The sequence below is a fragment of the Otolemur garnettii genome, unplaced genomic scaffold (assembly GCF_000181295.1).
Source record: "Otolemur garnettii isolate 467f Iridium unplaced genomic scaffold, OtoGar3 scaffold00003, whole genome shotgun sequence".
NCBI lineage: Eukaryota > Metazoa > Chordata > Mammalia > Primates > Galagidae > Otolemur > Otolemur garnettii.
Window position 1 is genome coordinate 43859586 of NW_003852398.1, and position 25749 is coordinate 43885334.

General features: G+C 47.0%; 1 protein-coding gene across 3 annotated transcripts in view; it reads left to right on the forward strand.

Moving 5' to 3' along the window:
• Positions 1-25749, forward strand: part of ACSL6 (acyl-CoA synthetase long chain family member 6) — a 57203-nt gene that overhangs the window by 15133 nt on the left and 16321 nt on the right. For 2 of the 3 annotated variants that reach the window (XM_003782217.2, XM_012807235.1), the window contains exons 2-15: positions 1510-1730; positions 4739-4853; positions 5476-5540; positions 5807-5908; positions 6420-6519; positions 7110-7288; positions 8368-8400; positions 9742-9793; positions 17885-17958; positions 19594-19671; positions 21118-21252; positions 21635-21769; positions 22813-22908; positions 23954-24026. In XM_003782217.2, coding sequence (XP_003782265.1) covers positions 1536-1730; positions 4739-4853; positions 5476-5540; positions 5807-5908; positions 6420-6519; positions 7110-7288; positions 8368-8400; positions 9742-9793; positions 17885-17958; positions 19594-19671; positions 21118-21252; positions 21635-21769; positions 22813-22908; positions 23954-24026 — 1432 coding nt within the window. In that variant the 5' untranslated portion in view covers positions 1510-1535. Of the gene's footprint in view, positions 1-1509; positions 1731-4738; positions 4854-5475; positions 5541-5806; positions 5909-6419; positions 6520-7109; positions 7289-8367; positions 8401-9741; positions 9794-17884; positions 17959-19593; positions 19672-19728; positions 19807-21117; positions 21253-21634; positions 21770-22812; positions 22909-23953; positions 24027-25749 lie in introns of all 3 variants that reach the window. The other variant, XM_003782218.2, reaches the window with a different exon arrangement.

Genomic DNA, 25749 nt, shown 5'->3' on the forward strand with positions numbered 1-25749 from the left:
TTTAAAGATAAAGGAAGTGGAGGTTCAGAGGGATGGGGTATGCCCAACCTTGCATTGCTTATAAACGAAGAGAAGGGATTCAAATCAAGGCAGTTTCTTCTCTCCTTCTCTGTGCAATGACTTTCCTTCCCTCACTCCATTGTAGTGATCTCATAGTTTAGCACAAATACCATTTATTGAAATTTCAGTAGGTCTCTCCTCACTTGGGGGCCAAGAAATCCTGTGGCTGCAGAGTAGCCATCATTGTATTTCTCCTTGTTTCCCAGGAAGGGAAACCATAGCCATGCTCCCAAAGGTCAAGGGTCCCTGAGGAAGGTGCCTAAGGATGGTACATAGTATCCTCGAGCCCATCCTGCCATCTCTAGTTTGGCAGGCCTATAGGTGTCCTGTACCACTTCTAGACTACTGGGCGGTAACATGAGGGGGTCCCAGTGGAGACATTTGACCCACCATCAACAACTTCCTCAGTCCTGGGCATGGTGCAAACCCCTGAGCCCAGCTGCTGAATGTTTACTTCACCAACATTTCTTTACCAGGCAGTAGACTGGAGGATGCAGGAGGCCCCTGGGGTCTGTTCTCTTTGAACCAAAGTTAGTCACCGGTGCTTCTCACAGAAACCTTCCCACCATCTACCCCAGGGCATCCCCCATATCTCCCTAATAAGCCCACTGTACCCATGTAGGCTGTAGTAGGTGAGTGTGGCACCCTGGTCACCATTCATGACATCACAAGAGAGGCTGGTTTTCCCTGGAACGCACATAGCACTTTGCTGAGCCCTTTCTCTCTGAGCCTTGTTTTTTTTTTCTCTTCCCTCCAATTTAATGGCTGCTCTCCTCTGACACTCTCCTCCACTTTTCCCTGGACATTAGCTGAAGGGATGAGGGAAGACAGCATGGGCCCTATAAATGGTGGGCCAGCTGTGCCTCCTGGTACTCAGTCCGTGTCAGTACAGAGTTGTGGTGCCCATATAGTCAGATAGACCTTGCCTTCATGTCATGAGGCTTGGAGGGACCTGTCCAGGCTGATCTGTGGGCTCTGCACTGCTTTCCTTCCCTCACTCCCTCAGGATCAGAGTCTAAGATTGGGAGCTAGGGGTTGAGGGAGGTCTGCATTCTTCCACCCCACTTATCCTGGGTACTGTGCTGTGCACTTCTGTTGCCCTCTTCTTCTCCATATCCCGGGGCCACCAGAGTACTGGCTCCTAGAAAATATGGAAGCAGCTGTCAGCTATGGCCCAGGGCCTGAGCATATGGTCCTAAGAAAACTGGACCAGATGTCTGTTGGGTATGACTGCTCTGGCCTCTCCCTGGTAAAGGCCATTCCAGGTAGCCAGCTTCTGGGATGTGCTGTGTTGTACCAGGAGACTATACACTGCAACTAGCCCAGGGCCTGCCCTACAGCATATGAGGCCAGGGCTGGCCAAGGTTGGTCTGCCACCTATGATACAGGACCCCTTCCTAGCCTGCCTGTCAAGTGTCTTGCCTCATCTGCTTCTTGTTTTCTGTACAGAGTTAGTCCTCTCACTTCTGGAGAAGATGCAGACCCAGGAGATCCTGAGGACACTGCGGCTGCCCGAGCTGGGTGACTTGGGCCAGTTTTTCCGCAGCCTCTCAGCTACCACCCTCGTGAGTATGGGTGCACTGGCCGCCATCCTCGCCTACTGGTTCACTCACCGGCCAAAGGCCTTGCAGCCTCCCTGCAACCTCCTGATGCAGTCGGAAGAAGTAGAGGTGAGCAGCTAAGCTGTGGAAAGTACCAGGCAGAAGAAGGAATCTTAAAGGTAGAAGCCAAACTTGTGGCTTATTTGACCTCAAATGGCCCAGAGGAGTTCTGTTTCCCCTCGCAGCCAGCCACCTAGCTCTGCAGCAGCCTTGGGTAAGGTTTGCTACCAGATTCTTCTGCCTGTCCCAGGATCTACCTCTGGGCACAGTCTCACCTGGGCCTTGGGTTTGCCTATTTTTTGAATAGGCGGCCTTGGCACACTGGTACCTAAGTAGGAAGCCTAAGCAGGTTCTCAAAAGGCTGCCATGTAAATTCCTTTGCAAACTCTTCCTGTGCTCAGTCCTGGTCTGGGGCTGGGATCTAGAGCTGAGCCCATCCCTGGGCCCTGCCCTCCCAGAGCACACAGACTCACAGGTGGGGTCACTGAGGGGAAAAGAGTACAGTGGCCCAGTAGACAGGGTATTCTGAGCTAAGTCTGGAAGGACTGGTGAGATATGTTCTTTCATAAGCATACAGAATTTGTTTTGCCTTTTTAGAGTTTGTTTTTTTCCTTAAACTTTAATTCTGTTCATTTTAAATAGATAATATATTTACACAGTTCAAAAGAAACAGAAGGACATACCTGAAAATCTTTTGCCTTCTTCCTTTGTTCTCCCGTTTTCCTCCCTTGAGGCAACCTGTATTAATTGCTCTGTCCTAGCCATGTGTAGGCACAACCTTCAATCCATTTTAAATTCTATCATGCAGCACCATTGCTGTGCACCTTGCTTTTTGTTCTTGACAGTGCATCTTGGCAATCATAGCGTGACAATGTTTTGCCTGGTAGGGGAGGATATAAGTCAAGATAGGGGCCAGGATCTTAATGGCATTTTTCCAGTAGAAAGAATGATGTGTGCCAAGGTGCAGGTGTGTGCTTAAGCACATGGTGGCTTAGGGAAATGGTGATTGGTATAGGCTGCTGGGCAGTGGGGAGGAGCTGGAGATGGGCTATCCAAGTGGTACTAAGAATGGCCTTTTGTTACTGGCAGTCCTGGGTTTGAAGCCTGGCTGTGCTTCTATAAGCTATATGATCCTTGGCAGTTTCTTAACTCCCTGAGTCTCAGCACCTGCTTCCTAAGGCCTGGTAAGGATTTGGTGAGATGAAGCAGAGAAATCACTAAGAATAGATATGTTTGGTTAAGTTTTTGATAACTCATCTGGAGAGCTCAGCAAGGACAGAGCCCCCACTAACTGGGCATGGACCCTAAGGATGAGCAGCATGAATTTATTTTGGGTTTTCATTAGGGAGACACGACCAATTTGTGCTGTAGAAGGATGGCTGTGGCACCCTGTGAGGAAGGATGGCAAATGTGAGGAGGCAACCACAGGCATCTGGATTGTATATCACCTAGGTGACAAGTAGGGTGAGGACAGTGTGAGGCATGGCCTGGCTCCATGTGCGGAGACTACAGAATGAGTGGCTGGGAGGATAGGGGCATGGGATGAAGCTAAGGCCTCCTTTCCTAGGGAGACTGAGCCCTCCCTTTCCTCATCCTCAAGTAGCAAAGAAAGCCAGAGTGGCATCAGTGGAATAGACAAAGAGGCGCACTAGTGATAGGAAAAGAGGTGGGATAGGTAAGGGGGAGACTCAGATCATATAGGATCTGGCGCTATGGGGTAGGAACCATAATTCAGACAGCGTCACTCCCCAGGGCTTAAAACCCTCCCTTGACTCCTCATTGTCTTCAGCCTGAAGTCCAGACTCCTTGCCTTGATCCACAGCCTCTCTGGCCTCCTCTTATACCACTACCATCTAGAGCCCCATGACTTGCCTACAGTCCCCTGGATGTACCTGTGCCTCTGCTCCCATGTATTTCCACTTGCTATTGCCTGTGTTGAGACTGTCATTCCCTGCTCCCTGTTCTGCCTGTCAAAGCCCTTGAATCCTTCAAAACTCAACTCAGTGACCACTTCCAAACACATACCTCCTTTGTCCCTGGCAGAATCTCTTGCTGGATCACATCTGTTGCCCTTTTGCTAACTGGGTTTGATTGTATGTGCCCCCAGCTTCCCTCATGGGTCTTATGTGGGCTTAGTGCCTGGGAAGCACTGGCCAAACAGAACTTTCCACTCCCAAATAGTTAAGAGTTGCCTGTGGTTTTGAATTTGGTTGTTTGCTTGTGGCTCTCATATTTCCTCAGAACTGCTGTTCTAAAGATGGTGGGCTCTGAGCCCAAATCATGCTCAGAGAAGAGGTGGAGCTTTGGTTCTGGGCATTCTGGGTTTGAGGAACCTAGGAATGGATGGCAGGGAGAAGCAGGAGGAGGTGGGAGAAAAAGCCTGGTTCCTCTCCTAGCCTCTAGCACAGAGGGGATATGCTGCCTTCCTACTTTACATTTGTACTACTGAAGGCCCAGGAAATCACTGCCTGTCCCCTGCACCCTCCACCCCCTTTGCACATTAACATAATTCAGGCTGCCCTCTCTTGATCCTTCTGGGTTTCTGATCCTGGGAAAGTATCTTTAGCACTGTCCTAATTTACACTATTACACGAATGATGGATGGCAGTTTTCTTAGCTAATGATTACATATAGATGGTTAGGTTAAGGATTAACCTAGGAAAGAGCAGCAGATGATGGTATAGGGGGCACCTTGGCAGATTGAATCTGATGCCGGGGATAGCCTGACTCTATTCAATACCCCACTGTATTGTATGAATGAACCACGGTGTGGAACTGCAAATTCTGGACATTTTGTATATGCTGACCTGGTATGTGAATGTTGTGTATTGAGTTTGTATGTATGGGACACTGGTATACTGGGCCTAAGTGTTTGGGTGTGGATATATACAGTTTGATTGTATACAGTCCAGATGTGTATACAGGCTGTGTGTGTGAGTACACACAGAGCATGTTTCAGCCCCAAATGTGTGGACCAGTTGTATATCCCAGCTGTTACAGCCTTGCATACATTGGGGTCCTCTCATGACAACTCTGCCTGCCTGAGCCAGCTTCTCTGGCTTGTGCTTTGCTTGTAGGAGAGTGGCAGGGCCCGGAGATCTGTGATTGGGGGTAGCCCTCACCTGCTTACCCACTACTATGATGATGCTCGGACCATGTACCAGGTGTTCCGCCGTGGGCTTAGCATCTCAGGTGAGCAGGGCAGTGGGTGCATGAGGAGGGGCTGTGACGGGTTGAGCGGGTACAAGGGTGGTAACCAAAGCATGATACCAGGGACATGGCAGTGCCCAGGTTCAGCAGAGAGAAGCCACTCTTAGCCCTCCTCCCACCAGTCAGAGAAGCAGCTGCATTATGTGGCCAAAGGGCTGACCTCATCGGAGTTCCAGCCCTTAGGCCATCTCTTGGCTCATACTATATAAGCCTGGTGAGACTTGAACTGCTAAGCCTGAGCCTCTGAGATGTCTGAGTGTCCCCAGAGTGAGGGAGGTGGTCACAGAAAAGCAGCCTACCATCTCCTCCCAGTGGCCCCCAAAGTGTCTGTGTCCTTTGGAGTCTACAATAGGGACCATCACACAAGTCATGATAGGGACTGGTCATTCCCCATTCCTAGACCTTCCAGATCCTTGGGGAGATGCCATACTTGTGTTCTGTAGGCCCTCTTGATCTTTAGCAGGTTAGACAGGCATCTGTGGGGCAGTTCACTTGGGCTGTGGGTACTCTACAGTATGGGATGTCTAGACTCCTGATGGGTAGATGTAGGTGGCACACACACCCTTCCCTCCCCCTAACAAAAGGCCTCTTTATCTCTCTGCAGGGAATGGACCCTGTCTTGGCTTTAGGAAGCCCAAGCAGCCTTACCAGTGGCTGTCCTACCAGGAAGTGAGTAATAGAGAACAGCCATACATACCTGGCATTCGGAGGTGGGATGGGGATAGGTTGTAAGTGCCCTGCTGAATCGGAGAAGGTCATTTTTTTATTTTCCTGGCCTGTCTGCCAAACTCCTGGCAGCAGCTTTGAGTGACTTTCAGTATGCTTGGGTAGGAAATCAGGGAGGTCTCTTAAACCTGTAGGAATCCTGCCCAGAAATCTCCCTCCTCTGCTGAAGAGTTCTTGTTTTCATATCATTTCCCCACACGTGTATGCAGGTGGCCGACAGGGCTGAATTTCTGGGGTCCGGACTGCTCCAGCACAACTGTAAAGCATGTACGGATCAGTTTATTGGTGTTTTCGCACAAAATCGGCCAGAGGTAAGCATCTGCCTTGAATAGATGTAGAGGTATCAGTGGAGTAGGGGTCAGGTACCATGGAACAGTCCTGTTCCCATTATTTGTAAGACCTGAGACAAGAGAAAAAATGAGGATTCTTGGTCTGTGCTACCACTCCCCTTGCCACCCCTGACTCTGCCCCTTATCAGGATTGGACATTTCAGCCAGTTCTGTCCACACCCTACCCCCAGCTCCACAAATGGCTGCCCCTTGAGCCAATGAGAAAGAAAGACCTGGGGAAGAGCCCCACACTTGGGGATGTTTAGACATGAAATCCAGGAGTTTTAGAACTCCCTGGAGCAAGCATGATCTAAAAGGCTGTGGGTGAAGCAGCACAACTCATCAGCCTTGCAGATTCCTTGCCACACATGGAGGGTCAGTTACAGGCCTAGAGTGGGGACCCTGATCTGCTAGGTCTAAGGGCAATACAGCCCTCTAATCCTCCTTTCTATCCCCATAACCCACCCAATACCTGACCTGTGTGTCTCCATAGTGGATCATTGCAGAGCTGGCCTGTTACACGTATTCCATGGTGGTGGTCCCGCTGTATGACACCCTGGGCCCTGGGGCTATCCGCTATATCATCAATACAGGTAAGCCCACTACTGTGCACTCCCATAACTGGCAGCCATTACCCAAGCCCTCAGTCTCTCAGGTTATACTTTATTGTCTGACACTCATAATAGGCACTTTGCTTTTGCTCTCAGAAAACACTAGGGCTTATACTTTGGCCCCAAAGTTGGTTTCTTGAGTCATAACTGTTACTGGTCAGACTTCACCTGAAGGCTCCTTCCATAGGGCTAGGCTGCCCAGAAGGAGCCTCTGTGCCAGCCTCGACACAGGTGGTATCCCTGAGGTTTGTGACAGCATGGCACAGATGCTAGAGGGGGGTGGGGTGGTGGTAAATATCTCAAGGAGTCCTGGGATGATGGGAGCAGAGCCCCAAAGCCCCGAAGAACTTAGAGTCTGCTCCAGGTGATCTCTTGGTTTTTTGCCTTTGGTTCTACCCAAGATCCATAGCACATTCCTCTGGACACAACACACGGCACCCATGGCCTGTCTTATATGTTTATTTACGTATACCATGTGGGGCTCACAGCCCAAGGTACCTCTGCCTGGTCTGTGCTGCTTACCGTCACAGCCTGTGCACACATGCCCTGACTCTCCTTGGTGGTCCCTGCAGCGGACATCAGCACTGTGATTGTGGATAAACCTCAGAAGGCTATGCTTCTGCTGGAGCATGTGGAGAGGAAGGAAACTCCAGGCCTCAAGCTAATTATCCTCATGGACCCATTTGAGGAAGACCTGAAAGAAAGAGGGCAGAAGTGTGGGGTGGTCGTCAAGTCCATGCAGGCTATGGAGGTGAGGATCTGGGTCCAGGCTGTTTGCTGAGCCCCAGCTAACTGGCAACCAAGTCAGAACTGCTGGTTTTCTGGCCCTCTCATGCCCTAGGTGGCCTTTTGGGGCCTTCAGGGTGTATCAGTGTCTAGACAGGGCAGCCTTTCCAAGGGCTGGTGGTGGGTAGTGGGGTTGGTGCCCATAGGCCTCTTCTAAGAAGCAGGTTCTGTGGCTGGATCAGTTCATGGCACCAGTTACCAAAAGGTGAATGGTGGTGTTAACCTTCCCCAGAGATACTCACATAGCCTCTGGAGCTTCTTATTTCCAGCTAGCATCAGCCTGTCTATGCCCAGGGTCTGTAGTTGGGAAGTCTGGGAGTATAAAGAGATTCATGCAAATGTCACCTAGGCCTCTAGTGATGGCAGAACTGATTTGTCTATGTATGGCCTTCCCAGAGACATCACGTTGATGGCAGCTGGTACAATACAGGACCTCCTGGCCTCTAGGGCCACAGCCCCTGCTCAGTAGCAACTGACCTTCCCTGCACTCTACTGGCTATGGGCCCCTGGGCCCTCCTGTTCTCTTGCTGCCTCCTCGCCTGCTCTGCACTGACTTGTAATGTCTGTGCACTCACACCCCTCCCTGGCTACAGCAACCACACCTCTACTGGCAGCTCCCACTGGCCCCCCGCGCTGCCTGCTCATCTGAAGGTCCAGTCTACCCAGCCACTTTGTCCTGAGCATGTGCCCACATGTACCACAAGCACCTTAGGCCCAACATACCCCAAACTCTGAATGCCATCTTAGAGTTGGCATTTGCACAATACTTAAACTCTCCCTGAGCCTCAGGCTCTCTATCTATAATGTGGGAGCTGGGCTAGGACCTTTAGGCACCCTCATCTTTCCCTAGAGCCTTGACTTATATTTGAAGAGAGATTTCTGGGGTAGTATCTGGATATCACAGCAACCCACATCTAGGCAGAGAATCTTGGATTCTGGGCTTGGTGTGGGAATAGGGCCTACTGTGCTGAGTTGTTTATTTTAATCTTTTTTTTAATTGATGAGAACTTTTGAGCATTTAAAAACAGTATGTTCTTCTTTCAGGACTGTGGCCAAGAGAATCACCATGTTCCTGTGGTAAGCTAATCTGCCATTAGGGCCTTATTGAGTGAGGCCGTATGTATGGCCTGTCTTTCCAGAGCCCTTACTATAAGCAGGGGCTCAGTACAGAAGCCAGACAAGCACCTGCATGTTAATAAACAACTCCTGAGAGCAAGTCAGGAATTGCCCAGTTGGGTGACCAGGACTTCTGTGGGCTGAAGGCCTGGGGAAGGACCTGAGTTAGGAGTCAGGTGTTTGGGAGGAAGAACAAAGGGCAGCTGATTCTGGCCACCTTTGGTTCTCCAGTAACTTTTTCTTTGGGAAGTCTTATTTTTTCCCTTCAAATGTAGTGAACTCTCCCGAGGATGGGCTGGACAGAAGCAGAAACAGAACCAGGAATGGACCCCTGGGCCAACTATCCTCATGGCATCTGCTGTCCTTGTAAACTTTTCTGTGTGTCATACCCATATGATGCTACCTGGGGTTGAGTCACAGTGAGGAAAGCTGTCCTTGGGATGGGCCATGTCGAGGTTTCCAGCTTTCTAACAAGGCGTCTGCCCTCCAGGCTTTCCTCCAGCTCAATCTTGTCCTTCCCTTCACCACCCCTGATGAGCTTCCTCATGCACATGCCTCAGCAGGTAGCCCCTGCTTCCCAGGGGCCCTCACCTATAGACCCTGGTTTTTGCTCACATCCCACACACTAGGCTTCTGCCTTGGAGAACTGCTTCCGATGCCTTGGTATCCTGTGTCTTTGTGCCTCTGTGCCTGTGGCCCAGGCTAGTTCCTTTCCCCAAATGTGTACCTTCACTTCATTGGAGAAATCTTGCCTGTCCTTCCATTTCAACTCGATTTCACCATATCTGAGAAGCTATCTTCCACATACAAGCAGACTTGGTGGGCAGGAACTCAGGATTGTGTGCCTAGTGCCAGGGCAAGGGTGTATGTTGAGCAGTCTTAGTGACAAGCAGGCAGCTCAGTGCCTGAGTCACATGTTGTGTTCCCAAGCCTAACCCCAGGTATTTGGTAGAAAACGGAAAGCAGAGAGAACGGGGTCATATCCACTAGAAAGGTGAGATATTTGGTAGTGGTCTAGATGAGGCCACTGCAGCCCAAACTCATCTAGGGGAATTCTGCTCATGTGGCGGGATGCAGCAGGACCAGATGTTAGGTCAGTGGGATAGATCTATGTCCACATCCCAATAAGATTTCCTCACATTCTTTTCTCCATCCTGGGAGTTCATGTGCCCACCATCAAGCACATGCACACATCCACATACAGCACATGCATGGGGCTGGCCAGTGGAGGGGCCCAGGCATCACAGGCCCTCACTGACCACACTGGGTCTTCCCAACACCCTCCTCTTCTCACCCCTGCAGCCCCCGCAGCCTGATGACCTCTCCATTGTGTGTTTCACAAGCGGCACAACAGGTAAGCAGAGGCACCCAGATCACTAGCCATGGCCATCTATATCCTTCCCTAGAAGCCTGGCAGATGACTGCAGGAGTCTTTGATGCCCTCTATGAAAAGGGCTGAGCCTTGTCCTGTGCCTGGCTCCAGACAATGGTTCCCTCTTGCTGCTCCCAGTGTCCAGCTACAGGCATCACAGAGGTGGGCAGATGCAGATGGAGAGTGTGGGATTGCAAAGCCCAAGGGTGGGGGCTTAGCACTTTCCAGAGCTGAGCCAGCAAAGATCTGGGCAGGCAGGTCACATGCTGGGGGAAGGACTTTTCTAACCAGGGTCTTTTCTGTGGGAAATAGCTCTCACTCCTCTTACTTTTTGCCCTTTCTTGGCCTTTACGTCAGGGACTAGGGAAGGAGTTTGTTGGCATCTGAGAGTTTGTGTTTGAGTCACATCTACACCACTTGCTAGGGGACTATGAGCCAGTCGCTTAACCTCCCTGCCACCACTGTCTTGGGTTTCTCCTCTGAGGAGAGTGGTTAAAGGTACTAAATAGATTGTGGGGTAGGGTGGCTCACACTTGTAATTCCTGCACTTTGGGAGGATAAGGAAGTAGCGTCACTTGAAGCCATGAGTTTGAGACCGATGTGGGCAAATTAGCAAGACTCCACCTCTATGAAAATAAAAGATTTAGCTAGGCATTATGGTGCTCCTGTAATCTTAGCTACTTGGCAGGCTGAAGCAGGAGGATTGCTTGACCCCAGGAATTCAAGGCTGTAGTGAGCTATGATGATCATGCCACTGCACTCCAACCTGGATGGCAAAATGATAGCCTGTCTCTGAGGAAAAAAAAAAGAAAGAAAGAAAAAAGGAACTCAGCAGAAGATGGAGTGGTGTGTGAAAGGCCAGTCTATCACTCTGCAGGCTGGCATGCTATGGGAAAGGCTGTCAGGCAGAAGACACAGCAGAAATAACACACTTCATGCCTGGCACTGACAGAGGAGCATATGCATCATCAGAGGCAAGAGCAGGCAAGGAAGACTTACTAGGGGAGGTATAATATACACAAGGACAAGGATGCTGCTGGGGCATCAACACAGCCTGTGAGGTGAACTTACCCCCCCAAGTCTGCTCCAAGGGAACACCATCAACAAGTGGAGGCATGAGGACCTGTGCCCTGTTCTGTTAACTCCCAGTCCCATATTCTTCCCATTGCTGCCTTTCCATCTCATCTGATGACTTAGGAAGTCACTTGCCTTGCCCTGGATGGACAAGAAGTTTCCTGCCTTCTTTTTCCAGACTGAGAACTGCCCGCTTTGATGACAGCTTCTTGCTGGGGCAGTGAACTGGGGCTCTCCATGCCTTCGACAGATGCATTTGGTAGAACTTTGATCAGCACACCATGAGCAGGATTGTCCATGTCAGTGGATCGTGATAAATGTGGCTTTATTGAATCAAAATAGATTTTTGCTACTAACTCACATGGGTTTGAGGATTTCCACCATATTCTGCAAATGACACAGCTTCACTCTCCACAGACTAAGATCCAGAGCCAACCCAGAATTCAAAAACCTGTAATCCTTGTACCTTGGGAGACTGAGGTGGGAGGATTGATTATTTGAGGCCAGGAGTTTGAGACCAGCTTGAGCAAGAGTGAGGCCCTGTTTCTACAAAAAGTAGAAAAATTAGCTGGGTGCAGTGTTGCACACCTGTAGTCCCAGATACTTGGGAGACTGAGGCAGGAGGATCACTTGAGCCCAGAATTTGAAGTTATAGTGAGCTATGATCACATGCACTATACTTTAGGCCAGGCAACAGAGTGAGACCCTGGCCTTAAAAAAATGCCTCTCAAGTTTATATTACTTTTAAACAGCTTTCCAAATTTTTTTTTTTTTTTTTTTTTTTTGTCATGAGCCTCACAGTGTGAATTTTTGATGACATGATCTGGTGGAGCAGGTCACTGCTATGGCCTTATCTTCGGACCCTTGCTTCAAAGAGTGTCTTTAGGCTTTTAACAGGTCACTTGGTCACAGATGCTACCTCTGGATCTGGAGAATAATTGCATAATGCAGAAATATGCTATTGCCCAGCCAGAGAGGGCGAACATCACATCTAATACTTTTCCAGACTGGATTCACAATTGGAAGCTTAGCCATCCTACTCACGCTCTGTGTGGTGGAAGCAGAACTCATGAAGCCTAGAAAACAGGCTGTGATTTTGCATCCCAGGCCCCTCTTTCCAAAGGTAAGACTGGTGCCCAGGCAAAGCTGGGGCAGTGAACAGGCTTCTGGCCTAATATCACCCAGCCTAACTGTATACTTGGACTTCGTTGGCTTTGGGCTAAGCCTGTGCTGTGCCTCCTGCATTCACCTGCTTGTTGCACACCTTAGCCTTGTGTGTCCTCACCGTCACAGCCCAGATATAGCTTCCCTTTACTAAAGCTGAATGTGCTGGCTTCCAGCCTCATCATGGGCCATACTGTTCTTTCAGTGGGGAAAGATGGAAAATATGATCTGAACCTGGTGTTTACCCTGTGGTTCTGATAGAATCATTCTGAGAATATTTCCTTGTTGGCCAGTGGTGGGAAGACCTGTGAAGATTCTTAGAATAAACCAGTCAGGCCATGAAGCCTGAGAGAAGGTGAGAGTAGTAGCTCATTTGTGCTCAGTAATGGCTGGTGGGGTGGTTTGAGATTGGTTGTTCATTTCAAAATAACTATGAACCTCCCCTCCCCTCCAAAAAAAAAAGGTAATTTGTGAGTGTAACAGTCCAGTTTGGGAAATTAGTTCCTTTGAATGATAGTTAAGGTGTTGTATCCTTATGAGTTTATGTACCTTATCTAGAGAAGAAAATACAGCAGTCTTTTAAGACATATTCTTCTCAGTCTATGTGTTTTCAGCACTCTTTTTCTAATTTATGTATATTCATTCATTCAGCTCATTTTTTTGAGCACCCACAATGCATCAGATCTAGCATTGGGGGTGGAGGACCTGCGGATAGAGAAGATACAGCCCTGCATTCATGAACTCACATGTGTATGATGTGGGCACCACCTCAAAGCCTGCATCCTCAGGGGCATGAGGTACCTAGCCCCTCAGTACTGAGAGGCCAGTACTGCAGGACAGAAAGGATTCCCAAAAGAAGTCAGTCTAAGCAGAGTCTTAAAGGACAGGTGGGTGGAGGAGGAGGAGGTAGGGTACTCCCAGGGGAGGAAGAACATGTGCAGAGGACTGGCAGCAATGCTGAAAATGTCACCCAGAGGGAGTTGAGTGAGGAAAAGAGAGGACCAAAAGTAGGACCTGGGAGCACTGGCGTAAGCAGGGTGATGGGGTCAGTGTTCCAAATAGAGGCTGAGTGGGAGCATCTGGAGAGGCTAGAGCACAGAATCTGTCAGCATTGTCTGTGGTGCACTTGTACCCATGGATGTCACCACTAAATCACCTGCCACTGCTCTTGGCAAAGACTGATGACAGGGTGTGGGGTGGAGGAGAAACTGGTTGCAGTGGACTGAGGGGAGAATGGGAGGTAAAGGTATGGATCCAGCAAAGCATGTGCACAGCTCTTCCAAGAAGCTTGGCTGTGTCATGAAAAGGCATGCTTGGTCATGTTCATGGCCACAGTGTCATAGTCAAAATCTGGAAACAGCTCAAGTGCCTGTCAGCAGTAGAATGTTACTTGTCTACAATAGAACATTATACCACCACCACGCTGAGTGAAAGAAAGCAAGATTGTATGATTTCTTTTATATAAAATTACAAAATGCAGTAAACTGCTCTGTGGTTTTAGAAGTTAGGATAATGAGTGCCTTTGGGATAATGGCAGCTGGAAGGGTTACCGGGGGCTTCATGGGGGTACTACGGCTATTTTGTTTCTTGATCTAGGTGCTGAATGAGCAAGTGGGTTCAATTTGAAAAACTGCTTTGAGCTGTACACCTATTTGGGCTCTTTTCTAGGTATATGTTGTATTGGAAGAAAAACATTTTTTAAGTTTATTGTGAAGGGATGACAGAGAGCAAGACTGGCCCTAGCGTTGGCTGTGGGGTTGGAGGGAGGTTTGTTGTTTTACTAGTGATACTTTCAAGTTAGAACGGGCACTAGAGAGGGAGTTGATGCTCAATGGAGCAAATTTCCCAAAGCTTTGGGGTGGGGAGAGGCTTGCCCAGGAAAGAGGCAAGGAAGGGGGAAAAGAGGAAAGCAGGATTCTGGGCCAGGAAGGTGTGGGGCACCCTCTGACGTCTTCTGTGGAGTAGAAGTCAGGGTCCTGGCTAAAGTTGAGAGGATTCTAAGTGGGGCATATATGACAATTTCTGTGAAGAAAGTCCCTTAAGGACTGGAGGCTCTCAGCCTCCAGAGCCACATTGTGGGAGGATTGGGAAGGTGGGGTGGTGGATTGGTTTGGTGGGGCCTGCAGAATGAGATACTCTAGAGGAAGCTCAGGAGTAGCAGCTGAAGCACTAGATGGGAGAGTGACTGAGGTGAATGATGCAGGAGTCAGCTTGGAGGGAGGTATGAGAGGGGTAAAAGGAGTGGGAGGGTCACATGTCTGGAATCATATGGAAGGGTTTCAACACAAGGGAGCTCACCAGATCAGTTCTAAGCATTAGCAGGGGGGTAGAGAGGCTGAGGAAATGGAGGCCATTGGAACTGGGACATCCTTCTGTTCTGTTTGAGGATACTCATGAAAGCCCAGTCATGTAGAGTCATTAGCTAAAGCTACTCAGAGGTGGGCTTTCTGGAGAAAATACCCACCGTGACCTATTTGTTTTGTTCAAGACTTGTGTAATCAGATGTGTCAAGCTACATCTCAGCACTTCTGCTGTTTGAGTTTAGCATTAGTTAACTTCTCTTAAGCCTGAGTTTCTTTGGATAGCAAATGAATAATGCATTTAATACCTACCACAGAGAGTTGTTTCAAGAAATAACTAAGCTACCATGTGTGAAATGCCAGTGTTGAGCTGCTATTATAGGTGTTATTTCTGTTCTTACTAGCTCCCAAGTCTGATTTTTAAAACTTGATGGATATGGGATTGATAAAAGTAAGACTCGATCCTAAAGAAGATTTGGGAGCCTTGAGCAGGAAGATGAACTCTCCACTTGCATTATCAAACTTCCAGAGCATTTTGGTCACCATTATCTATTGTAACTCACCTTTGGCTGTGTAAAGGCAGAAACAAGTGGTCAGAGGAGCCCTCAACCAGAGGGCCCACTACTGTCTCCAAACTCCACTCCCAGCCCTGCAGGAGAAACCTTGAGTTCAGCTTCATCTCACAGCTGCTCTCACTTGGTGCCAACATCCAACTAAGACAGATCTGCACCCAGCAAAATGCCTTTCTGAATAATAGCTGTGGGAGGCCTGCCCAGGAACACTGACCAAAGCCAAAATGCCATTTGTAGAATCTGAAACTTGAAGAGTTACTCTTCAATGGCTTCAGAGGAAATTAAATGCAAGGTGGGTGAGCTTATGAGCAAAGATGGGAAATGGACAGTAGGTCTCACACTGCTGAGACATTGGCACCCTCTCACTAACTTCATGCTGGAAAAGGAGAGAACCAGAGGAAATCCAGCAGTTTAATTCTACAAACTTGATTGCAAAGAGCATTAGCTAGGAAGGCTTAGACTGTTCCTTCGTGTGAGCAACTTGAAAAACTTCTCTAGATTTTGTTTAAAAGAAATGCTGCCAGACGTGCTCAGAATTTGTCTCCAGAATCACCTCAGACGCCTATCTTTGTCCTGAGTCAGAGAAGCAAGCAGAACCTTTCTGAAGACTCATCTTGTCCCTCCCAGCTGGACATTTCAGTCTTCCCCCAGAATTTGTTGTCAGCATTCACTCCTCCTTCATCTTTTGGGATCACATCCAGAGATGACTTGAAATAATTTGAACATTTCTGGGAATATTTTAAAATCCTGTCAGTCATTAGAAGTTTATGAAATTACATTCATATCCACAAGAAAATGAAAAGGTGTGAACATTTTCTCATCATGCTAGAGAAGAAAAGGGCTTATCTAAGTAAAATCAAATAACTATTGCTGTTGTATGTGTTTTGGCCTGAACTGAATGGAGGCTTTAGAAATTGTTCATCAATGAAGACAGATTTCTCTTGAGATTTTCAGACCATCCAACCTGAAGTTATATCAGGTGCAAACAAGTCAGCCAACCTCACAGATCTAAAGCTCTGTAGCACAGGACTCTATTTTGTGACACTTGTGATCTCATACCTAGTATTTGGGGCATGCTCCTTGGATAATTGCAGAACCTGAGAATCCATGGATGACACTTGGAATACTTTGTGGGCCCAGAGTCTCTATGGGATTTGTATATAAGAGTCAACTCAGAGAAATTTCTTAATGTGGGCCTTTGGTTTGAGGAAAGATGTCAGAATGAAAGAAGGATGGGTAGAGGTAAAAAAGACCCCAGGGCTCTTTTTATTTTTAAAAGGAAGATATTTTATTTACTTATTTTATTTCTTTCCTCCTCATCCTCTATGTGATGGTATTTTTAATTGCTTAATTTTTTTTGAAAGGAAGATATTTTAACAGGCATCTATTTATTAATATAGTTTTTAAAATCATGCAAACGTCTTTGTCTCCAGAATCACCTCAGTCAAATGGATGAGTCTGTGGAATTCAAAGATGGGTCCATGACTGAAGCTCTTGTCTCTGACAAATGGGTCACCAATAAGTTGAGCAAGTAGGCCTCATGGGATATAATTATGGGAGCAGCTTTATTTTTGTCTCCATTCGTTCCTTTAAACTTGCTCAGCGAGAGGTGGTTTTTCTTCTGCTCCTGGATAAAAACTCAGGCCTCTCATGCCTTTTCTGGTTACTTTCAGGTAATAAAAAGTTCCATGGGATTAATTATTTTTTGGCAGCTACAGCCTTCTTCGCCTTTCTCACTGGGTTCTCTGGCTGCAGGGAACATGTTTGGGCTTCTCAAGTGATCCCAATAGAGTCTGAGTTAGCTTGGGCTTCAGTTTTGGGTAGGGAGAGAGGACTCTTAATTCCTCCCCTTTTGGTGGGGGCCATAGGCTCGCCAAAGAAATCCTCTTTACAAATACTCTCTCTTTTTTTGAGGCAAAATTCAGAAAGCATAAAATTAGCTATTTTAACGTGAGCAATTCAGTGACTTTTAGTACAGTACTCTCTTACTCTCTACTCACTTGATGGCTGCAAAGTTAATGTGTTAGTTTATTTGATATTTCCTGGGTAAATTCAGCATGTGGTCTGGCCCTTCACTTTTGGAGTTTCTCAGCTACTATTAGTATATCTGCTGCCTCTGTGGAAACATCTAGTTTAACATCTTTGGCTGCCTCAGTGGGAACTAATTTAACATCCTTTGTATGTTATAGCCCTAGCCTTTACAGCAGCCCTATGAATGGGTGTTATGGTCTCATTTCACAGGTGAGGAAAGTGAGGGAGGAACCAGTGATGTTGCTAGCAGGGATTTGAGCCCTGTCAGATCTGTCCAGCAGCCACATTAGGTTCATTCCACCTTGATATAAATGGTGGCCTCCCTAGCCTGCTGTGCCATGAGTCTCCACCTGCCTCTATCTCTTGAGGCATCCTAGCAGCCTTGGCTTCCTCAAGTGCCCTGAGGACCTTGCCTTATGAGTTGTAGTGAAAGGCATATCAAGACCAAGAAAGATCATCTACACCTGCGTTCCAACTCTGCTGGTGAGCAGGCAGGAAGGAATGCCCCAGCTCTCTGGACCTATAGCCTAGCCTGAGGTTGGGATCTTTCCAAATGCCAAATGCAGCAGGGAGGCACTCTGCCAGCAGAGTTGATTGCTGGATTCAGGAGAGTAGCCCTCGTCAGGCCCAGAGAGCAGCACTGAGGGGACTGCAGGCCTAGAGCCCATGCTCCCTGAGGGAGGCAGGAGAGGGTAAAGTGCAGGTCACCAGTAATCCCACACTGCTAGGATCCTCAGGGTGGCCTTCAAGGGTCTACAGGGTGGAAGTCCTCAAAGCAGCAGTCACCTGCCTGGAAGTCTGAAGGTAGCTGAGGACAAAGGCCAGAGGCTTGAGTGGACAGCTTGAATGTCTGGGACTGAAAACCTAAGCATTGTTCTCAAGGAGTGGCCCCTGAGGTCCAACTAATTTGCTTTCTTGCTTTCTTTTTACAGGGAACCCAAAAGGTGCGATGCTCACCCATGGGAACGTGGTGGCTGATTTCTCAGGCTTTCTGAAAGTGACAGAGGTGAATAAAGTAGACTTACTAATGCAGGTGTCTCTTGAGGACAACCTCAAGGCTCAGAGGATTATTTTCCCCTGATATAATCTGGGTTGCCATTCACAAATAGGAGTTGCTGTTCTCATTATAGCGACCCCACTTTTATAGCCATCTTTAGCCTGAAATGACCCATATTTGATATTTATTTGATTTCTAAGAGTATTAAGATCCCAGAAAGAAAAGCATATAAACCTATATTTTTATTTTTTAACTTCAAAAATTGATATACCTATGGTTTTGTGTGTACCTTTATTAGAAAATAATTTTCAATAGCTTGTTTTTCAACTGGTTTGGGGTTTAATTCAGTCATTTTGTGTTTAAGGACTACTAGAGTCTGAGAAACAACGGCAACTGCTAATTTATAAGGCTGTACTTAAAGGTAAATTTAAAATCAAAAAAAGCTTTGATATCTTGGCCTGACAAAAGCATGTTAGCATTTTATAACCAACTAAGAAAGGAGGACTTTTCGCATAAGTGGTGAGTATGTCCTGCAGTTTCCTTCAGGATAGTGGAATGTATATTTTCGCAGAAGTTAGGCTTTTTCTCTACTGTGTAGAAAATCACTCTCCACATTCATGCTGGATGATTTTGTGGAGCATGTGCACCAAATGGTTGTATATTTTTGGTAGAAAACTGTTGAGAGATGGTTAGTGGCTGAGCCCAGGTTAGGAGCTGTAAAGTGGGATCCTAGGATTTGTCTAAACTGGGCCAAAAGCCAGCCTTACAAAAAGGTGGAGAACAAGGAGAGTTCCTGAAGGAACACGCCCACCCCTGAGCCCAGCCTCTTGCAGGCCCTGCCCCTTCCTAGAGTCCCTCACATCTGTGGGATGTGGCCTGGGGCCCTCCCTGTGCTGGTGGATACAGCAGGGCTCTTTGTCAGCTTTCTCTGTTAAGGCCCTGGTCCCAGGCATAGCTTGGGAAGCCAGTTCAACTACCTGGGGCTTGGCCTTGTCTCTTTCTGGGGCTTGTACCCCAGCCACAACTGGCATAGACTTAGGGCTCTCTGGGCCTTGTTCTCTGGAAGAAGAACTTGAAAATGTAATTAGCCAAGGCCTTCTGAATCCTTTTGCAGGACTAGGGAGACTGGGGAAATGGGATATGGTGAGATCCTATGGCTGTGGGAAGGAGGGGAGAAGGGAAGGAAGGGGAGAGAGCCCGGCTGGTGCTGACTGACTGCAAGTGAGGTGCAGGCCCTCCCAAGAGGAGACTTCCCTGCGGAGCCCAACTCTGCTGGTTTATGTGTGCTTCATTTGGCTCTTTGCTTCTGCAGATAACCTAGACCCACTGGCGCTGCGACCTAACACTCCGCTTCCTATGCTGCCCTGTCTCTCTGTCTCTCTCTCTTCTTTCTGCACCTTTCCCCACCTCTCTCCTTCCCCATCCCTCCCTTCTTCCTTCCCCCCCCTCTCTTTCTTCTTTCTCTCTCTCATTTCTTCTCTCTCTCATCTCATCTCTCTCTTTTTCTCTCTCTGTCTTCATTCCCTTTCCCTCTCTTCCTGTTTGCCCCTCCAGGACCATTTTCTCTTTATTGTTTTATGACTTTCTTGTCGTCTTCCTGTCAGTGTTTCTTTCCTTTCTGTCTCCCATGCCCGTCACCTGCAGAAAGTGATCTTTCCGAGACAGGACGATGTGCTCATCTCCTTCCTGCCTCTGGCTCACATGTTTGAGAGAGTAATCCAGGTAAGACACTCACCTGACTGACCGGGCCTTGCCTGGGCTCCTTCTGTTTTCTTACAGAGTCAGTGGGCTCCCACTTGTGCGGATGTGCACATTTCCTATTTGCCTTTAGCACACATGTTTGAGCGAATGGTGCAGGTAAGGCCCTGGCATCAGGGAGGCACAATCTGTGCCTAGAACCCATAACCCTAGCACAGTGTTACTTGTCACTGGTGGCATGAAGTAGGCTCAAACTGCCCTGTCCTCAGAAGGTACCACAGGGGTCACAAGGGTTAGAGGACCTTGGCCACCCTAACTGTCCCTCCTGGAAGCATTGTTCTGGGGAAGACCCCAGGCCTGCCCTGTCTTACCCCTGGACACACCTCAGCTGAGAGAGACCCCAGCTGATAGCATCAGAGACTATTGGAGCTTTGCAGACATGCTTTACTATTCCATTCAAGCTCTGTGTAGTATAGTTTGCCCCCTATATGGCCAGAAAACATATAACTTCATAACTCATGAATTCCTAAAACAACAAAATAGTAAAGTTGGGGAATCAAACTGTCATGGCTCCTCAGGCTATAGGTGGGAACTGGCCTTAGATTGGTCCTGAGACAGGACTTGTGGGAGTGAAGAGGGGTGGGGAAGGACTCCATATGTGATTCCAGGAACAAAGACTGTCCCACACTTGTGTAATTCAGGGGACCCGCCTATGGATAAACTGAGTCTTCTAAGCCTTTCCCATTTTCCTGTGGATAGATCTCATATAATTGAGCATGCTTTCCTACTTTCTAGACCTGGCTTAGAATGCTAGCAATTACTATTAACTGGTTTTGTGACCCAGGGAAAGTCACTTTATCTTTCTGAGCTTCGCATTCCTCACCTGTAAAATGGGGATTAGGAATACTATCTCCCCTAGAGGGCTCCTATGAGCATTACAGAAAGGAGCATGTATGTGGTCCTTGGTGTACTCCCAGTGCCTTTAGGAACCAGCCAGGTTCCCCCTTGGCCTGCCACCCACAGCCAATTCCAGCAGCATCTCCAGGACTTATGGGGCCTACACACCCTTCAGAGTTGCTAGGATGTCCCCAAGGACTCTTCTAGAGCAGACCCATTAATGGAGTTAAATATATCTCAGAGACCTGTGTTCCCAGGGAAGCCCATGGCCAGGGTGTGGAAATGGGCATGAAGGGATAGGCACCAGAAAGAATGGCTGCTTCGGCATCTCCCAAAGACTCAGAATTCCATTCTGTCTCCTGCTTGTTTGCCCTATGCCTGAGTGAGACTTAGTGGGAAGGTAGTAGTGGGGTCTTACCTTAGAGACTATTCTTCAATGTCTCATGGTAGCAGCCAGAGCTGGGTTGGGGGTCATGGGTGCCCTCCATGTAGGGCAGCACTTTGGACAGCTCTGGACTTTAGCCAGGAGTAACCACCCTAATGGAATCCTCCCTTCCTGTCCTTTCCCTCCAGTCTGTCGTCTACTGCCACGGAGGACGTGTTGGCTTCTTCCAAGGGGACATCCGCCTCCTCTCAGATGACATGCAGGCTCTACACCCCACCATCTTCCCTGTGGTCCCACGACTGCTGAACCGGATGTACGACAAGGTGAACCCTCAGGGAGTCTCTGGCCAGGCTGAGGGCTGTAGGTCTTCTTATACTGACCAGGTCTGGGACCCCGGACAGGTTTTCCATGCCTCCATCCCCAGGTCCTCTTAGTTGTCTCCTCTCTTGTATTCCCTGACTCTTTCCCACTCTTTTTACTCCTGTTTACATCCTATTCTCCAAAACCCTAGTTGGGGATATTTTTTTCTAGAACTTCCATCTCCGCAACATGCCTGGACCTTGCCAATATTAACATTCAGCGGCCTCCTGCTGGGTAAAAGGGAATGTGGCTTCTCTATTGATGAGTCTGGGCTTTCTTTCCATGGGACATGTGTAGAGGTGAGCTATTCAGGTCCAACAGCCATTTCCAACTTGTGTCCCTCAGATCTTCAGCCAGGCAAACACACCGTTAAAGCGCTGGCTCCTGGAATTTGCAGCAAAGCGAAAGCAAGCTGAGATCCGGAGTGGAATCATCAGGAATGATAGTATCTGGGATGAACTCTTCTTTAATAAGATTCAGGTAAGAAAATGAACACGCAATTATCAAGTGACACCTAAGTGTTCAGTGGATGACCTTTCTTACCTTACAAGAGAACTAGAGAAGTTCATCCCAGCAGCCTATAACTTGTGAAGTAATATAAGAACTCATTTGTTTTGAAATGGAAGCTTAAGGTACCATGGAAATGTTAAGGTAGTCATTTTGTACCTTTGGAGATGTGTTATATTTGCCAAAAGGCAACTAGGAAGGACTCCTGAAAAGTAAGAGGTCCTTTAATTTCCACAGTGGCTTTTCCAGTGAGTGGTCCTCTTTCCCCTCCTGATAATCCAGGTCATGGTGACTTTCCAGCAGCATGCTGTTCTAGCTGTATGGCTAAGAATCATCTTTTCTTTTCCTGTGTCCTATCCCTTTAACCTCTTGCAAACCAGACCAATCATGAATTACTTATTTCTGCACCTCCACTAAAGTGTTTAAGCTCTGCACTACTCAAGGAATCTGTAGTTAATTAGTAGCATTACTCATTATTTTTCTTGCTACTCTATTTTTAGTTATGAAAATTAATATTTAAACTCTCTGTATTCAACTTAGAGAAACAAAGTGTTTCAAGTATTCTTTGTCCTCTGTAGAGCAGCGTAAATAAAGCATGGTATTGATTTACAAATGAAAGAAAAGGCCATGCCATTAAAATGGAAGTGGGGAGAAATTGTTCTAAGTAATTGTCTTGGGTGCTTGTAGATGATGGAACAGTGAGGGAGGAGCTATATATTTTAAGGAAGGGAGAACCAATATAGAATGCTCCATGGACTAATGGCACTTATCTCAAAAGCCATAAAAGAATTGGTTGTATGTTGAGTACGGTTGCAGAGCCAATTTGATCTATTATTTAGAAGGAAGGTGAAAGGATGTCCTCAGCTCACATGCTGTACATCCTCCGTCTTTATTTCTGATCCTACCCCTAACATCCAGGCAGGATTCAGCTGTTGGATGCTGACCTTGGCTGGGGCCCACAGGGGCTGGATGCCATCTCAGGCATTACAAACTCTGGTTCTTTTCTCTTCCTGCAGGCCAGTCTTGGTGGATGTGTGCGGATGATTGTTACTGGAGCAGCCCCTGCATCACCAGCAGTCCTAGGATTCCTCCGGGCAGCTCTAGGGTGCCAGGTATTATCATTGTGTGGCCTTCCCTGAGGAGAATGGGAAGTTTATTAGGGCAAGAAAACTATAATACACTCTGAAGGACAGAGAAATACCCTGGGGCAAGATTTTTTGGGGATAAAAGCTCCTTCCTCAGAGGATTAAAAACCCCCAGAGCCAGGGAAAGCCAAGATGGCTATGCCACATCTGGAAAGCCTAGGTGTGTCTGTTCTGCAGATTACTTTACCTGGGCCCTTGGAAAGTTTTAGCAAAGGGAAAGGGCTCAGATAAGCTTTATATAGATTGTCATTATGCTGAATAATCTGTACCACCCCTAGATTGCATCTCTCCCTTCTCTAGCCTACCAAATATCTCCCAACCCAGAAAAGGAGAACAGAGAAGGAGATGACAGCCCATTTGTGTGTTATCTGGTTCATTAGCTTTTGCCTTCACTAAAAGTGCATTTCTTCATGTATCCATTCAATTAATATTTATTAAGTTCCTATATATGCTGGACATCATACCATAGTTGTAGCTGATGGCTTGTATGTTAGACATGTTTCATAATGGTGCATGCTTACATTTTTATGCTTCTGAAGCTAAGAACTTTTTACACTGTTCTCCTATTTAACACCAACATGGCCTGATCATTTCTATAGGCAGACTCTCCCACAAATAGGCAGCAAGCCCTGCTTATTTGCATTTATGCAAATAAGGAATATCTTACAGAGACAAAAAAAATAGAGTGGATTTTTAAATGTTTATTTTTAGCATATAATTCAAGTGAAAAATAGAACCAGTGGTTTAAAATAGATCAGATATCTTTACCCCAAACTATATAGCCTTAGCTATTAAGGGTCAGTGGTAAAAATAGCACTTCCTCCAAGCAAATGTGGCTACCCTATTGTGTTCATCTTCACCTGGAGTTACCTCCTTCCAGAGTACGTCCCTCCTGCCATTCTCATCATGGCGCAGCCAGATGCTCAGTGGGAAGTTAGCTGACTGGAAAGGACAGCCATTCAGCTCTTGGAGTATGTGGGGCCACAGTGTGGTTTCTGTGTTTTGTTTGAAGGTTTATGAAGGTTATGGCCAAACTGAGTGCACAGCTGGATGTACCTTCACCACGCCAGGAGACTGGACCTCAGGTGGGATAGGCTAGAGACTGGATGGTTCACAGCCACTGTGGAATAAAAACAGCAGGTTCTAAAACTCCTTGCATGGAACTTAGGAGAAAATCAAAAGAAATGGAGAAATATGAATAGAGGTTATGTCTGGGTTGTGGCATTATGGATTTGTTGTTTTATTTGTTACATATTTTTTATTTTCCTATTTATTTTATGGATAAATGGAAGTTATATAAAAAGTAATAGATCAGAAGATACAACCCCAAGTGGAAAAATATAATATCAGTATACGGAAGTTTACAGATTCTAGATACTACACAGCCTTACTTACAGACATTTAAGAATGAAGGATTCAGGCTATATTGGATATAACTTGGGTAAAGGAGAAGCAGGTTCATAGTGGCCAAGGAATTGTTGGGAGCCATGATCTATGCTACTGTCTGGAAGGCAGCAGCAACCTCAGAAAGGAGCAGCTCATATCCACATCCTCCTTCTGAAGAGATTCATCTTTTAGGGCAAGGGAGAAGCAAGTCTGTAGTAGGTAGCCAATAGATTAACCATCATTGGACTTGGACCAAATGCTGGCAGATTTAGAAAACCACTCAGCAAAAGAATCTTTCAGTACTCCACTTCCTCTGTGACCCTAGGGCTACTCTTTGTGCTTAAGTTTGCTGAAATACAAACTGGAAAATTTGAGCTGATGGGAATATGAAAGAAAATGCTCCTTAATGCAGTATGATTTTCAGAATACCTTGAGGTAGCAGAAACATGATAGGTGGATTTTAAATGAAATCATATTTGTCCAAGTCAAGTATAGAAGCATATTTTCTTAGTTCTATCTCTAAATGAAGCCTATTTTGTATATAAATTTGTTGATCACTCTGGCACTGGCACATCTCCTACAGGAACCATCTTTAGAAGTCCCACTCATTAAGTTTTTCTTCCTGATGCCATATTATATTGATTAGTCACTATCCTATATCGTCTTCTTCTCGGATTCTCTTTCCTCCCTCTTTTGTCATCCTTTAAATTTTTCCACGTGAAACTGTTGAAGTTTTGCCTTTTTTATTCATCCTTACCATAAAAACTTGAAAAGACTATTGGGCATAAGAGGACATGTATCTGTGTGCAGTGTTTTAGAAGGTTTGGGAGCCCAAAGAGAAACCAAATGTTACAGCCTTGTTTGTTTCTCTTTTTCATGCATGTGGCTCATTTTTCTGTCAGGACCTTGGCCAGCATCTGCTCAATAAACCTCCAGCTTGGCAGTGAACTATGTAAAAAGCACAAACAATGACTAGAAAATGACTTAGAAAATGTAATTTTGGCTCAGCGCCTGTGGCTCAAGCGGCTAAGGCGCCAGCCACATACACCTAAGGTGGCTGGTTCAAATCCAGCCCGGACCCGCCAAACAACAATAATAATGGCTGCAACCGAAAAATAGCCGGGCGTTGTGGCAGGCACCTGTGGTCCCAGCTACTTGGGAGGCAGAGGCAGGAGACTCACTTGAGCCCAGGAGTTGGAGGTTGCTGTGAGCAGTGAAGCCATGGTACTGTACCCAGGAGGACAGCTTGAGGCTCTGTCTCAAAAAAAAAAAAGAAAAAGAAAATGTAATTTTGTGGTAAATTTGACCAAAAGAATGTGGAGATTTATTTTTTGAGGGTAAGTTGCTTCATCCCAGTTTTCTATTCCTTTGTTACTGAAAGTAGTGTGTGCACCCTCACTGGCACCCTTACCTTAGTGCCTG